The sequence below is a fragment of the Salmo salar genome, chromosome 21, assembly GCF_965601325.2.
Source record: "Salmo salar chromosome 21, fSalSal1, whole genome shotgun sequence".
NCBI lineage: Eukaryota > Metazoa > Chordata > Actinopteri > Salmoniformes > Salmonidae > Salmo > Salmo salar.
In genome coordinates, this window is record NC_138311.1 from 14,254,798 (window position 1) to 14,271,330 (window position 16,533).

A 16,533-nucleotide genomic window follows, 5' to 3' on the forward strand; every position below is an offset into this window, starting at 1 on the left:
ATTGCAATGAGGATGCATGATTTGGAATAGTCTTATTCTGTACAGGCTTCCTTCTTTTCACTCTGTCAATTAGGTTAGTATTGTGGAGTAACTACAATGTTGTTGATCCATCCTCAGTTTTCTCCTATCACAGCCATTTAACTCTGTGACTGGTTTAAAATCCCCACTGGCCTCATGGTGAAATCCCTGAGCGGTTTCCTTCCTCTACGGCAACTGAGTTTGGAAGGACGCCTGTATCTTTGTAGTGACTGGGTGTATTGATACACCATCCAAAGTGTAATTAATAACCTCACCATGCTCAAAGGGACATTCAATGGCTGTTTTTTTGTATTGTATTTTTATCTACTAATGATGCCCTTCTTTGGGAGGCATTAGAAAACCTCCCTGGTCTTTGTCATTGAATCTGTGCTTGAAATTCACTGTTTGACTGAGTGACCATACAGATAATTGTATGTGTAGGGTACAGAGATGAACTTATTATCTGACTTGTTAAGCACATTTTTACTCCTGAAGTTATATAAACTTGCCATAACAAAGGGGTTGAATACTTACTGACAGAAGACATTTCAGCTTTACATTTTAAATTCATTTGTAAACATTTCTAAAAACATAATTCCACTTTGACATGATGGTCTATTCTGTGTAGATCAGTGACACAACATCTAAATTGAAATTATTTTAAATTCAGGCTGTAACGTAACAAAACGTGGAACAAGTCAAGGGGTCTGAATACTTTCCCGAAGGCACTGTAAACTAGGCGAACCATGTGTACACAGTGTGTACTAACTAGACTAACTAGACTGCACAGTCTTCATGGATGTCTGTTCCTAACCATATTTAATTAGTGGGCTGTAAACAAAGTCACCCCCCTATCACTGAGCTCAACTCTGACTGCAGGCAGAGGGCCAAGGGCAGGGGCCAGGGCCAGACACACAGTGGACTCACTGGACTGCACAGTACACCATTTCTGTTTCAGCAAGTCCAGTGTGGCTTTCACTGTGGTGTATTCTATCTAGTATATTTGTTGTATTACGCTATGTGTGTCCCAAATGACACCCTATTGCCTACTGAGTGCCCATAGGGCTCTGGTCAAATGTAGTGCATTATATACTGCTCAAAAAAATAAAAGGAACACTAAAATAACACATCCTAGATCTGAATGAATGAAATAATCTTATGAAATACTTTTTTCTTTACATAGTTGAATGTGCTGACAACAAAATCACACAAAAATAATCAATGGAAATCCAATTTATCAACCCATGGAGGTCTGGATTTGGAGTCACACTCAAAATTAAAGTGGAAAACCACACTACAGGCTGATCCAACTTTGATGTAATGTCCTTAAAACAAGTCAAAATGAGGCTCAGTAGTGTGTGTGGCCTCCACGTGCCTGTATGACCTCCCTACAATGCCTGGGCATGCTCCTGATGAGATGGCGGATGGTCTCCTGAGGGATCTCCTCCCAGACCTGGACTAAAGCATCCGCCAACTCCTGGACAGTCTGTGGTGCAACGTGGCATTGGTGGATGGAGCGAGACATGATGTCCCAGATGTGCTCAATTGGATTCAGGTCTGGGGAACGGGCAGGCCAGTCCATAGCATCAATGCCTTCCTCTTGCAGGAACTGCTGACACACTCCAGCCACATGAGGTCTAGCATTGTCTTGCATTAGGAGGAACCCAGGGCCAACCGCACCAGCATATGTTCTCACAAGGGGTCTGAGGATCTCATCTCGGTACCTAATGACAGTCAGGCTACCTCTGGCGAGCACATGGAGGGCTGTGCGGCCCCCCAAAGAAATGCCACCCCACACCATGACTGACCCAGCGCCAAACCTGTCATGCTGGAGGATGTTGCAGGCAGCAGAACATTCTCCACGGCGTCTCCAGACTCTGTCACGTCTGTCACGTGCTCAGTGTGAACCTGCTTTCATCTGTGAAGAGCACAGGGCGCCAGTGGCGAATTTGCCAATCTTGGTGTTCTCTGGCAAATGCCAAACGTCCTGCACGGTGTTGGGCTGTAAGCAGAACCCCCACCTGTGGACGTCGGGCCCTCATACCACCCTCATGGAGTCTGTTTCTGACCGTTTGAGCAGACACATGCACATTTGTGGCCTGCTGGAGGTCATTTTGCAGGGCTCTGGCAGTGCTCCTCCTGCTCCTCCTTGCACAAAGGCGGAGGTAGCGGTCCTGCTGCTGGGTTGTTGCCCTCCTACGGCCTCCTCCACATCTCCTGATGTACTGGCCTGTCTCCTGGTAGCACCTCCATGCTCTGAACACTACGCTGACAGACACAGCAAACCTTCTTGCCACAGCTCGCCTTGATGTGCCATCCTGGATGAGCTGCACTACCTGAGCCACTTGTGTGGGTTGTAGACTCCGTCTCATACTACCACTAGAGTGAAAGCACCGCCAGCATTCAAAAGTGACCAAAACATCAGCCAGGAAGCATAGGAACTGAGAAGTGGTCTGTGGTCCCCACCTGCAGAACCACTCCTTTATTGGGGGTGTCTTGATAATTGCCTATAATTTCCACCTGTTGTCTATTCCATTTGCACAACAGCTTGTGAAATTTATTGTCAATCAGTGTTGCTTCCTAAGTGGACAGTTTGATTTCACAGAAGTGTGATTGACTTGGAGTTACATTGTGTTGTTTTAGTGTTCCCTTTATTTTTTTGAGCAGTGTATAAGGAATAGGATGCTATTAGGAACAAAAACACTGGCGCTCTGATCTGAAGCTCCACACCCAGCTAGCACATAACTTTCTGTAATAATATATGTTTCTTAGAGCTTGGTGAGAGCGTGGTTGTCCGATGGCTATTTTGCATACAATCTTCCCACAACTTTCTGGGAATGGTGCAGGATGAAAAATATTCTCAACACATTTAAGGAACTTGACAACTTTATTTTCTTGGTATTTCATTACTTTCGCAGAACGTTTCCTAAAAGTTCAAACATGGTTACATTTAAATTACATTTTGGTAATGCTCCAGGAACGTTCTCCAACTGGTTTGACATTAGGAATGTTCTCAAATAGTTCAGAGAACGTTAAGAAACAACGTTCTTCTGTGTGAATTTCAGTACTTCACCATAACGTTTCCTACAGGTTTCCTCATGGTTCTATTTAAAGTCATGTTCTCATTGTTCCGAGAACGTTAAGAAAACGTTCCATAAAAACCACAAGAAAACTTGAGTAACGTTCAGAGAACATTCTAAGAATGTTATTTAAAAACATATACATTCTGTCAGCATCAACAAAACTCTCCATCTTGTTAAGTTTGTTTAGGTGTGTTAGCTGAGCCCACTAATTGGCCACACCCGATCTTAATAAGTGCATGTTTCCTTTGAAAAGGGGTCTGTTTCTAATAGACAAAAATTAACAGATTTGTATGAATTTAAAACCATGGCATGTTAGCTCCATCCTGGTGGTTTAGTGGACTAATTCCATGGAGAGAGAACAGAAGATCATAGGTTTGAATCTCACTCATGCTGTGCCACAATAAAAAAATACATGTGTTTTCAATGATTAATGCCTAAGCAAATGAATTTCCATGTGTCCTATCTTTGCTTGGAGTTTAAAACAGGTAACCCAAACTAAGCAAGCGGTGTTATTAAAAGTCTTACATGCTCTTAGAATGTTAATTCATCACCTTCAAATAACCTATCATTTCTGTTCTCAGAACGTTAATTAAACCTCCCAGGAAAACTTTCAGGGAACCATAGTAAAACCTTCTCAGAACCTCCCTGCAACCTAAAAATGTACGTTACCCAAACAGGCAACAATTTCACTTCCGTTTAAAAAAAATGTATGGCTTCATTCCCAGATTCAATGGGAAACCAAAAACGTACTTTCCCACAACTTCCAAGGAACCAAATGTGCTAGCTGGGCAGACACACAGGTTGAAGGAGTTCTATTTCTCATACGTAACTAGAGACATGGATTGTCTCTCTTAGTTTTGTGTTGAAATTAAATGTGTGCAGTGCAGCGAGACAGGGTTCAATACCTTCTCAGAGGAGAGGAGAGGGAGAAAGGTTGGTTTACGGAACAAATCAGAACATGAAAGCACACGTCGGATACACAACACACACTGAAGCAGATCGGATTGAAATAAAAGAGAAAGAAAAAGAGAAAGGGAGAGGCGTGCATACTGTAGCTGCTGATAGCAGTCGGTGCTGTCAGAAAGATAAGGGTGTTCATTAAACCACTCCAAATAAACATCATTGACATGATATGAATATCAATGAACTACCCTGATGTGGTTCCCTTGAGTAAATGTAAATAAACTAGGGCACCGTGAGTATACACTGCGCATATGAACTAACTAAATGCATGCTACACTCTCCATGGGTGCGTCCCATGTGGCACTCTATTCTTTATATAGTACACTACTTTTGACCAAAACCCTATGGGGCCCTGGTCAAAAGTAGTGCACTTAACCGGTAATAGGGTTCAGTTTGGGTCCTATCAATGAGCTCCACTCTGACTGTGGGCAGGGGACTCACTGAACCGCACACTACACCGTTTCTGTTTCCGTCTCTCCAGTGTGGCTTTCACTGTGGTGTATTCTATCTAGTACATCGTTGTATTACTCGAGTTGCGTCCCAAATGACAGCCATTTCAATACCCTCTCAGGGAAAGAGAGAAAGATAGGTTGGTTTACAGAACAAATCAGAACATCAGAAAACACGTCGGAAGCACAATAGACACTGAAGCAGATCGGATTGAAAGGAAACCTGTCCGACAGTCTAGCTTGTTTTTTCTTCGTTTTTAAATTGAATAGGCCCTATTCAAGGAATGATAAATCCGATCACACTAATTTCACTGGCTGTGCCTGTGAAGTACTTTCTGGCATGTGTTCGCTAATAAACACACTTCATACTTCAATGACTGGATGTGCGTCCCTAAATGGCATTCTATTCCCTATATAGTCCACTACTTTTGACCAGAGCCTCATGGGCCGTGGTCAAAAGTAGAACGGTATCAAGGGAATAGGATGTCATTTGGGACGCGCGCTGGATGATGAAGAGTAGAGACTGGCCTCATTGAGGGGGGAGTGGACTCGTTATCACAGTGAAAAAGAGGTAGGGAGAGGAGGATATGAGAGGAGTGGTGAGAGGTATTCACCAAGAATGAGCCATACTGCAAGAGGAGGAAGGTGTGAGAGATGATGTGTGATTATGAATCTTACTGACTTGACAAAGAAAGCTGATACGCACAATCACACACACCCTACCATATACGCACACACACGCGCACACACGCACACTAACGTGTTACACAGCATTGCTTTTTTAGGCCATTGAATCCTTGGTAACATTTTCTAAGACTATGCCTAGTAATTATTCCTTAAGTCCGTGAGGTAAGTGAGGCTTGAGTCAACAGCGCTCCAGTGTCCCTGGTGGACTGGTTATACATTGTTTGGCTTGGCTAATCAGAGGTCAGATCTTGATTTGGCTCCCAGACTTGGCTCGGTGCTGCTGCTGGAATTAGAGCTGACTCCAACGGACCTCGTCTAGTTTGTTCTCCAGTGATTGTACATTCTCCACTGGAACAGAGAGTAGAGGTGGTTTATTCACTCGCTAGTTTCATCAGGGTGTCCCCACGTCGGCCTCCATATCGTAGTTTCATCAGGGTGTCCCCACGTCGGCCTCTATATCGTAGTTTCATCAGGGTGTCCCCACGTCGGCCTCCATATCGTAGTTTCATCAGGGTGTCCCCACGTCGGCCTCCATATCGTAGTTTCATCAGGGTGTCCCCACGTCGGCCTCCATATCGTAGTTTCATCAGGGTGTCCCCACGTCGGCCTCCATATCGTAGTTTCATCAGGGTGTCCCCACGTCGGCATCTATATCGTAGTTTCATCAGGGTGTCCCCACGTCGGCCTCTATATCATAGTTTCATCAGGGTGTCCCCACGTCGGCCTCTATATCGTAGTTTCATCAGGGTGTCCCCAAGTTGGCCTCTATATCGTAGTTTCATCAGGGTGTCCCCACGTCGGCCTCCATATCGTAGTTTCATCAGGGTGTCCCCACGTCAGCCTCTATATCGTAGTTTAATCAGGGTGCCCCCAGGTTGGACTCTACATCGTAGTTTCATCAGGGTGTCCCCACGTCGGCCTCTATATCGTAGTTTCATCAGGGTGTCCCCACGTCAGCCTCTATATCATAGTTTCATCAGGGTGTCCCCACAGCAGCCTCTATATCGTAGTTTCATCAGGGTGTCCCCACGTCGGCCTCTATATCGTAGTTTCATCAGGGTGTCCCCACGTTGGCCTCTATATCGTAGTTTCATCAGGGTGCCCACCAGGTTGGACTCTACATCGTAGTTTCATCAGGGTGTCCCCACAGCAGCCTCTATATCGTAGTTTAATCAGGGTGCCCCCAGGTTGGACTCTACATCGTAGTTTCATCAGGGTGTCCCCACGTCGGCCTCTATATCCTAGTTTCGTCAGGCTGCCCCCACGTCGGCCTCTATATCGTAGTTTCATCAGGCTGCCCCCACGTCGCCCTCTATATCGTCGTCTTTTCCTCTTCCGAGTGTCGAGTAGAATTCATCATCCGAATCGAGATTAGTGATCGCTGTTCTAACTCCAGAAGCTCTTTGCCGTCATAGGAAACAATGGTGGAAACATTATGTACAAAAACACTTAAGATCAGTGCAAAAAAACACAAAATAGCAGAATTGGTCAGGAGTCCGTAAAATGGCCCCTATACTGTACATGCCAGCGCCATTCTGTATAGGCCCCGGTCAAAAGTAGTGCAGTAAACAGGGAATAGGGTGCCATTTGGGACGCACTCCCAGACTGCAGCTCATCCTTCTCCAAAATGGCCAACGCAAGGGATACTAACTGTCCACCTGAGTACGCTTCCAGACGAGAAATATTAGAGTAAAAATTCCGCTCATGAAAAATAATTCCCCTTAACTGTTGAAAATCTCCTCTTTCTTCACGCTGCTCATTTGAAATACGGACTCCTTTTTCAAACCCGGAGTCAACACAGAGCCATATGAGTTATGAGATGTAAATTCATATTTTGCTGCAGCATCAGGGCAAGGAACTGTGTTCTCCAAAATGGGCTCAACCAAAACAATAAATGGCTCATGTTCTACAGTGCAGATTGACACCGTGACCTACTAACCTCATACTGTTACTAAACTAGTGTGCCATAAAGCCTTTCTATAGGCTACATCTGAGTCCTTACAACTCCCACAGCCCTGACAAGTGACTGAAGAGGCGGTGCACCAACATATGATTCAAGATGCAGCATTTCATTTACACTGTGTCGTCATGTTCAGTTTGCTATTCAAAATACAGTTAGTGATGTACAGTAGGGGGCCGAGCACTGGCCATCTTACTGTTTCCTGTTGGATAGATGGCCTGTGTGGGTTTGCCAGGGGATGTGAGCGGAGTGGAGCAAAGTTTGTAACAGTGCTAAAGTTGTCTAGCAACTGTCAAATGGGAGCGCAACAGAGCCAGTTACAACTGAAGTATCTGATGATGAATAGATTAGAGAAAAAGCTATTTGTTTTTTAACACAGTGGCCACAGCCTATCACCTACTGTAGGTAAGCCCTTGTTTAATAGCCTACAACATGATGCTGAAATGTTACGACAGCCTACTTCAAAACCAAATGGTACATAGTCACAAAAAATAAACGGAAAAAAAAAGGAATGGAGCGGCATTTGTTTCCCCCCTGTGAGCGCTGAGCGAATGTTTTGCAGAGCGGGGTTAAAGACGTTGATCGCCAGAACGGCGTGCAAAGACCAGTCCGAGAGCGATGAGTGGAATTTCCCATGCTCAAATACTCTGGTGTGTGCACGTGTATATAAATTAACACAACGCTAGTTACCTGTTGGACGTCCTGTTGGAATACACAGAGCTGTAGCCTTTGGTGCAGGCGGACCTTGCGGTGCTGCCAGATGCTCTCCAGGCGTCTCTGGTGGTGCAGGACCTCGTGGACCACATCCAGGATACAGTGGACTGCCTTGGAGTAGTTGGCTGTGGCCGTCAGAGATTCCGAGTTCCCCGGGCTCAATGGTCTCTGGAGGACATCCAGCAGTGCCTTGCCATCCTGACTGACCTTTTGACAGAGAGGGATGCGATATTTATTTATTATATATATTTTTTAACCTTTATTTAACTAGGCAAGTCAGTTAAGAACAAATTCTTATTTATATTGACAGCCTACTGGGGAACAGTGGGTTAATTGCCTTGTTCAGGGGCAGAACAACAGATTTTTACCTTGTCAGCTCAGGGATTTGATCCAGCAAACTTTCGGTTACTGGCCCAACGCTCTAACCACTATTAGGAGGATTAGCCTAGCTTTAGCCTAGCAGTTAGAGCATTGGGCCAGTAACCCAAAGGTTGCTAGTTCAAATCCACAAACTGACAAGTTGAAAAATAATCTGTTGATCTGCCCTTGAGCAAAGCACTTTCCCCTAATTGCTCCAGGGTCACCGTCAATAATGTCTGATCCCTGGCAGTAACCCCACTATCCGAGGGTGTCTCAGGGGGAGATGTGATATGCAAAAAACACATTTCCATTTCACACTTGTACATGCATTGAAACAGGACAAATATAAGCACCCCCTATTTAACTGTTGATATCTGCAGGGTTGCAACTTTCCCAAAATTCCCAGGTTCTCCATAAATCACATTTGGAGGATTCCTGGATTTCCTCCCGATTTCAGGATTTTTTTGAAAACCCGGGAATTTTGAGAATGTCCCAGAATTTTGAAACTCTATGTCTGCATTAGATACAGCATCACTATTAATCTTGAAGCTTGTCATATCAGTCAAATTTTAGTTTCATTATGTGGAAAGAAAAGTTTGAGGAAAATAAGGATTTTGAAAGTCAGTTCCTTGCTAATCACCTCTGTTCTGTTCTAGCTGCACACGCACCGTCCTAAATTAAGCAAAGGCAAAGCTGTAATTTCATTTCCAGCGGAAATCACTAAATTACATGCACTTTCTTGCGCATTAGGATGAGTATTTCTTCTTCTTCCTTCATCTGTGGCACAATATGTAAGAGAACAGCAAAGCCTTTCTTTTTTTGGTTCAAACCAGAGACGTTTATAGCAACCTTGTCAGAGATGACACTAAAATAAAACAACCAAGGAGGACCAAAGTCAGTGGAGAGCAGAGTCATCTAGTGAAATGCTACACAAACCACAAACCTATCATCATACAGGATCTTCTGTGGGGAGTAAATCTGACATGGAAGGACAGTGGTCCACATACTTCATAACAGGTCATGTGTCACACATGGTGCAATGCAGATGGATTCAATGTGGCGGGTAAAGGTCATATTTGATATAAATCTGTAGTACAGGGAAACGTTTACATGAAAGAGTTTTGTGTCTGGTACGATCTGATTTAAGGATTCTTTTTTCATTTAAGGGCAATATTTCAACGTTAGGTGCAGTGTATATTCATGCTTAGATTGCTTATGATAATGTTAAGATAACTTATGACAGTCTTTTAAAAGCCATCGTATATATCTCATATAAAAGGGGGATTACAATTGTGGTCATTCCCCTTAAAAGCTATGTGGTGGGATCTTAAACTAGCACAGAATGTCACTATAAACCTGAGTTAAGTTAGTGCTCTAACTGGGTGAGTGTCAGGGTTGGGGACAATACCATATCAATTCAGAAAGTAAACCAAAATGTTCCAATTCCTAATTGAAAACCATTGAAAATAATTGAAATCTTACGTGTCCTTCCTGAATTGACTGGAATTGAAATGGAATTCACCCCAACCCTGGTTTGTGTTGTGAGGGTGTCTCACCTCGGTGTAGGCCTGGGACACTTGTTCGTAGAGGGTCTGGTGGTGGTGGATGGCCAGCTCCAGGTCCTGCATATCCGAGGGCAGCCCCCCCTCACTACACATCTTACACCAGGCCTCCACCCCAGCCAGGAACTATATGAACACAGGCCAAAGAGACACATTCACACAACAGAACAGAGACAGATAGATCAATCAACAGAGCCCTGGGATAAATTTAACTGACAGAGGCTGGCAGGGAGGGAGGAAGGGAGGTAGGGAAGCATGGAGGGAGGAAGGGGGGTAGGGAAGCAGGCAGACCCTCTTTACGAGAGGCTGAGGAAACCCTGGACCCCGCCTGCCTGCCTGGCTCTCTGTAAAGCAGCATAGTCTACAACCGACAGGCACACCTGTAGCCCCAAACAATCTGCATCATAGCAGCTGCTGCCAAGGCAACGCAGGTCTATCTTAACGACCTCTACACAGCAACAGGCAACAGCCAGAGAAACACTGACACTACAATCTCTCTCAGACAGCCTGTGTGCTTGAAGGATGGTCAAAGCGTTGATGCAACGCTTGAATTGTCATGCAAATCCCCCGTTGGCGTCAGTACATGTTTTACACAAATGTCTGAGTTGCGTGCTCAGACTTCAAGTTAGGTAGAATTCAGGGCTATTTGACTGAGTGACAACAGTATGAGGGTTGCAGCCTGTAGGCCTACTGTCTACTGCCAACCTGTTCCGACTTCTGGTGGAAGACGGCCGACATGGCCAGGATGGTGCTGCGTTCATCCAGGGCGGCGGCGAAGCTCTTCCACTCCTGGTCCAGCTGGGCCGAGATCTGTTTGATCTGCTGCGAGGCGTAGTGGCCCGCCTCCGACAGGCGCGACGCCACCGACATGATCCGGTTGATGTTCACATAGGCATTCTGCACCGAGGGAGGGACACACATAGAGAAGACATCATTTATTATGGGAAAAGATCCAGGGTCTATATTAGGGGTATTCAACTTGTACCCGATGAGGTCCGGAGCTGGTTTTCTATTCTACCTGATAATTAATTGCACCCACCTGGGTCTCTGTGGCGTGTCTAGCTATACCTAGCAATGTAGTATCGCTTATTAGCTAAACATTCAATGCTACAGAGATACTGTATGACCTGAAAGCCAGTCCGGCATGAAATTATGGTGTAGAGCTTAGCGACAACAAGCGTGACAGAATTCTGCAGCTTTGACTGAATCGCTCTCTCTCTGGCAGGCCACCCCTGATGTCTTTGACACTCCCACACAAACGCACACACACATGCACACACAAACGCACACACAAACGCACACACACACACGCCCCCACACACACACACACACACACACACACACACACACACACACACACACACACACACACACACACACACACACACACACACACACACACACACACACACACACACACACACACACACACACACACACACACACACATCCTCTGTGCTGCCATCTGGCTGTGTAGTCCACAAAACCCATCCATCCATCCATCCCTCCACTATGGGAGTTTAATCATCTCTGGCCGCTTTAGGCCCAACCATTTATCAGCTTCACACGATGCACGTGGGCTTTATTTACCGCTAACCTGATTAGAACTGCTAATGAAGGCATCAAAACAAACAGCTCGTTGGTTTAAAGCAGGGCTGAGTGAACTACGTTCAGACATGGTAGCTACATGCTGAACACGCTGAGCCAAGACTCACGTCAAAACATAATAACAGCATGGTTTAGGAGTCTGTATGAGCAGAGAGAGGGGGAGAGAGAGAGAGAGAGTGTGGGGGGGAGCAAGAGAGAGAGAGAGAGAGAGAAAGAGTGGGGGGAACGAGAGAGAGAGAGAGAGAGAGAGAGAGAGAAAGAGAGTGGGGGGAACAAGATAGAGAGTGTAGGGGGAGCGAGGGAGAGAGAGAGAGAGAGAGAGAGAGAGAGAGAGAGTGTGAGTGAGTGAGTGAGTGAGTGAGTGAGGGGAGTGAGTGAGTGAGTGAGTGAGTGAGTGAGTGAGTGAGTGAGTGAGTGAGTGAGTGAGTGAGAGAGAGTGGTTCTTCAGTGAGAGCCAAGCTGCCTCTGAGTGGGGAGGTTTTTATTGTAAAAAATACAATAAAACATCACACATTGAGAATCAAGGCTGGAAATGGCAATAGAAGGCTAGAATTGGACCAAAAACCAAAAATATATAAGTATTGAAAAATATACTGTGTCTGTATAATGTATTTAGTATGTATAAGCTGGAAGTAGAAGCGTTGTTGTCCATTAGTTTACTCCAATTAGGGAAGGGGTGTTAGGGTTAGGGGAATATATATATATATATATTGACAAATGATGCAGACAATTACACTGATGGAAGGCACAATCTATCAACAATATTAAAGCTGATCTACCCCCCTAAATGCTAGAAGGACTTTCCATGCCATTCAAATGTGCATGTGCGTGTGGTGTGTTTGGTACATACAGTGCTGCGAAAAATGATTTGCAACCCTTTCTGATTGTCTCTATTTTTGCATATTTTTTTTATACTGAATATTACCAGAACCTAATATTAGATAAAGGAAACCTGAGTTTACAAATAACCAAAAAATGGATACTTATTTCATTAATTTAACTAACAAAGTTATGCAACACCCAATTCCCCTGTGTGAAAAAGAAAGTCATTGACATGGGTCCCATTATGTCTGGTGGAACACAAACACTGGATTCTACAGTAAGAACCTCATACCAACGGTAAAGCATGGTGGTGGTAGTGTGATGGTTTGGGGATGGTTTTCTGCCTCAGGACCTGGACAACTAAAAAGCAACACATTTGAAGTTTTGGAATGGCCTAGTCAAAGTCCAGACCTAATCCCAATTGAGACATTGTGCCAGGACTTGAAATTAGCAGTTCATGCTTGAAAACCCACAAATGTCGCTGAGTTAAAGTATTTCTGCATGGAAGAACGGGCCAAAATTCCTCCACAGCAACGTGAGAGATCTGATCAGGAAGCGTTTGGTTGGAGTCTTTGCAGCTAAAGGTGGCAGAAGCAGTTATTGAGTGTAAGGGTGCAATTACTTTTTCACAGAGGGGCATTTGGGTGTTGCATACTGTAACTTTGTTTATTTAATAAATGAAATAAGTATGTAATTGTTATGTTATTTGTTCACCTTTATCTAATATTAGGTGTTGGTTTTGATCTGATAACATTCAGTATTCAGTATCAAACATATGGAAAAGTAGAGAAAATTAGAAGGGGGGGCAAATACTTTTTCACAGCACTGTATGTGGTTTGATTTCTTATCCAAATAGCATCAAACATGTCTTCATTCTGTCAGAGCAAAACTGCAGTAGAGGCCATTCCCTATTCTAATGTGTATCTCAAAAGGCACAATATTCCCTATTTAGTGCACTACTTATGACCATGGCTATGTAGGGAATAGGGTGCCATTTGGGAAACATCCTAACAATAATTTTAATGGCAGTGTAACTGGTGAGTAGAACCAGAGGAAATCAAATCAACATTGAGGAAGTAGCCTGCTATTTCAGTAGAGCAATACTAATCTGAACGTGTGTGTTCATATGTAAAACGGACTTCAGTGCTCCATCGCCAGTGGCCTGCACTACATCAATGGTAGCTGTACGAGCACGTGTCTTTCACAACCCTATTTGAAATACTAATACAGTAACTGAAAGGCTTTTTGACTCGCTCCTCAAACATCGACCAGTCTGTCTTTCAATAATTCCGCTTTTACTCCGCTCATACAAAGTGAAATCACTGAGCCATGACTCAGAGTATTGATGTCATCCATATTATTAGATCCCCCATCCCCATACACTGCAGAAAGTCCTCACACACACCACAGTCGTCACACGCACCACAGTCGTCACACGCACCACAGTCGTCACACGCACCACAGTCGTCACACGCACCACAGTCGTCACACGCACCACACTCGTCACACGCACCACAGTCGTCACACGCACCACAGTCGTCACACGCACCACAGTCGTCACACGCACCACAGTCGTCACACGCACCACATAGTCCCCACACACCACATAGTCCCCACACACCACATCGTCCCCACACACCACAGTCGTCCCCACACACCACAGTCGTCCCCACACACCACAGTCGTCACACACACCACATAGTCCCCACACACCCCATAGTCCTCACACACCCCATAGTCCCCACACACCCCATAGTCTCCACACACCACATAGTCCTCTGACACCACATAGTCCTCTGACACCACATAGTCCTCTGACACCACATAATCCTCTGACACCACATAGTCCACACACACCCCATAGTCCCCACACACCCCATAGTCCCCACACACCCCATAGTCCCCTGACACCATAGTCGCCACACCCCATTTAGTCCTCACACACCCCATAGTCCTCACACACCATATAGTCCTCACACACCATATAGTCCTCACACACTACGTAGTCCTCACACACCATATAGTCCTCACACACCATATAGTCCTCACACACTACGTAGTCCTCACACACCACGTAGTCCTCACACACCACGTAGTCCTCACACACTATGTAGTTCTCACACACTATGTAGTCCTCACACACTACGTAGTCCTCACACACTACGTAGTCCTCACATACCATAGAATTCATGGCAAAGTGATTGTGCTGCGTCTGGAGATCCACGGCGTGTTGGTAGCTGACTCCGATCTCTGTGTGGCTCTGCAGGAACACTTCCTTATTGTGACTGATCCAGTCAAACATCTATGGTGGGAACAAACACAGATACATAAGGTTAGGTAAGGTTGCTGGTTGGGTTACTGGTCCTGTGTGGCTCAGTTGTTAGGGAATGGCGCTTTTGGGTTCGATTCCCGCTGGGCCCACCCATACAGAAATGAATGCACGGCTTGCACGCATATAAATAGCATAATATATATATAATCAATCAATCATAATGATTATTAGACATTCCCATTGATAGTTTAGCTGTTGTAACTCATCATGGCACAGCAGATAGACATTTCATTTGCGGGTGTATTGGACCGGATCAAGAGAGAGGAAAGACACAGCAAATAGCAGAGGGCTGGAACGGAACCCATGCTTCAGCAGTATATGTGATCCAGAGGCAGCGGTTTAGACCACTAGACCATCCTAGGACACGGAAGATAAACATTCAGTGCGTTACATGCTACTGTAGTCCTCTCTCTGGTGTTAATTATACACTAATGATTGGATTTAACTAAATGCAAGTCATTGGGAGGCTTGCAATCGCTCTTTATTAAAATACTGCACAGTACACTCAAGTATATGATCAAAAATTAAATAACGGTAGCGTGACAAGCATGATTATAGGGTCACATTAGGACAGCCCTCTAGGCCAGCAGCTTTACACCCCCGCGCTGAAGAGCCTGCGACATTAGAATACATCTATTTAATCAGGTTTGATTGAGCTGTTAATTAAACATTGGCGCTAGTGTGACCTCTCAGCGCTGCCTTCCAACGTAAGTCCTTATAAAATGAATGAGTTGTCTGATGTGTTTGTACTGATATAACAGATTACGGAGCAGGTGTTGCTATAGTCAATTTGCTCCGATTTAGACTGGTTTTTTTTATGAATAGTGCTAAGGTAATTATTATCCTACTAAACCATGATCAATTGAAGTAAAAAGTTACAATGGCTTTTCTTTCAATATGCAATAACTTTAGCAAATAGAATGAGAAAAGCAGAAAAGTGACTAGGAAAAAGTGGTCGTCCATATATTTTGGTTTTGAATCATATTTCTTACCCTCAAAGTAGGGTTTGATTTAATCAACTTTATTGTCAAAAGACCATATGATTGAAACGATACTTATAAAAATCCCTAACTTGTCATGCTTATTAAATTACACCTTGACAGCTTAATCTAATAATTTACTAATCAAACGGAGAGAAGCTGGCTAAAGAATAATTAGCTCAATGACGGTTTGCTTTTTTTTAGGGGGGACAAATTCTGGCTCAGTGCAGTTGCTGATAAATGGCTCCCTATCGTGTTCACTTGAAGATGAGGAACTGTTCGCACAACAAGTTTGCTTTTCCTGCAGTGCAAGAAAATTCTCGGCAACAAAAGAGCGTTCAAAAGAGTGATCCTACAGCTGTATATCATTATCCTAAATGAACAACAACTTCTTCCTTATCATAAACCTAAAATGTACTCTGTAAAAATGATATTCCTTGAAATAAATATATTGATTGCATCAAAGAGGTCTTTTTTTTTTCTCTACGGAGAACAACATTGATTTTAATCTATAACTCTCCTGACTAAAACCCATGTGAGATTTTTTCCATCATATGGCATTGATCATTACCAGTGCATGATGGGAGAGGAAGACGGCGGCGTGGAGGCCAGGCGAGAGGAGCAGTAATTGTTCATTTTGACTGGGTCCCAAATGGCACCAGAATCCTTTCACCAGTAGCGGTGCGTGGGTAAAATCACAGGGGAAGCCATGCCAGGGGGGAAAAATCCATATTACAACCTATGTGTTGTGATAATTGTGTTGTTTGCTCTATAACCTGTTAATTCAATCATATGTTTTGACACCTAAGGCCGAGACAAAAAGAAGACACAGAACCAGAGAGCAACATCTATCCGGTGAAGTCCACAAAACATATTGCATGTAACAAACAGTTACATAACCTACAGCATGGTCAAGCAAGTTAATGTTTCCATTTTTGGATTGCTAAACAACTATTGATTTGGAAACACGGCTAGTTAGTGCAAGTCACAAAGAA

At 44.3% G+C, this 16,533-nt stretch overlaps 1 protein-coding gene across 2 annotated transcripts in view; it reads right to left on the reverse strand.

Annotated features, from left to right (window-relative positions):
- Positions 1-16,533, reverse strand: part of LOC106581831 (kalirin) — a 292,220-nt gene that overhangs the window by 150,288 nt on the left and 125,399 nt on the right. For both annotated transcript variants that reach the window (XM_014164228.3, XM_014164230.3), the window contains exons 6-9: positions 14,406-14,528; positions 10,502-10,693; positions 9,791-9,922; positions 7,851-8,081 (exon numbers count right to left, since the gene is read on the reverse strand). In XM_014164228.3, the coding sequence (XP_014019703.1) occupies positions 7,851-8,081; positions 9,791-9,922; positions 10,502-10,693; positions 14,406-14,528 (678 nt within the window). The remainder of the gene's footprint in view (positions 1-7,850; positions 8,082-9,790; positions 9,923-10,501; positions 10,694-14,405; positions 14,529-16,533) is intronic.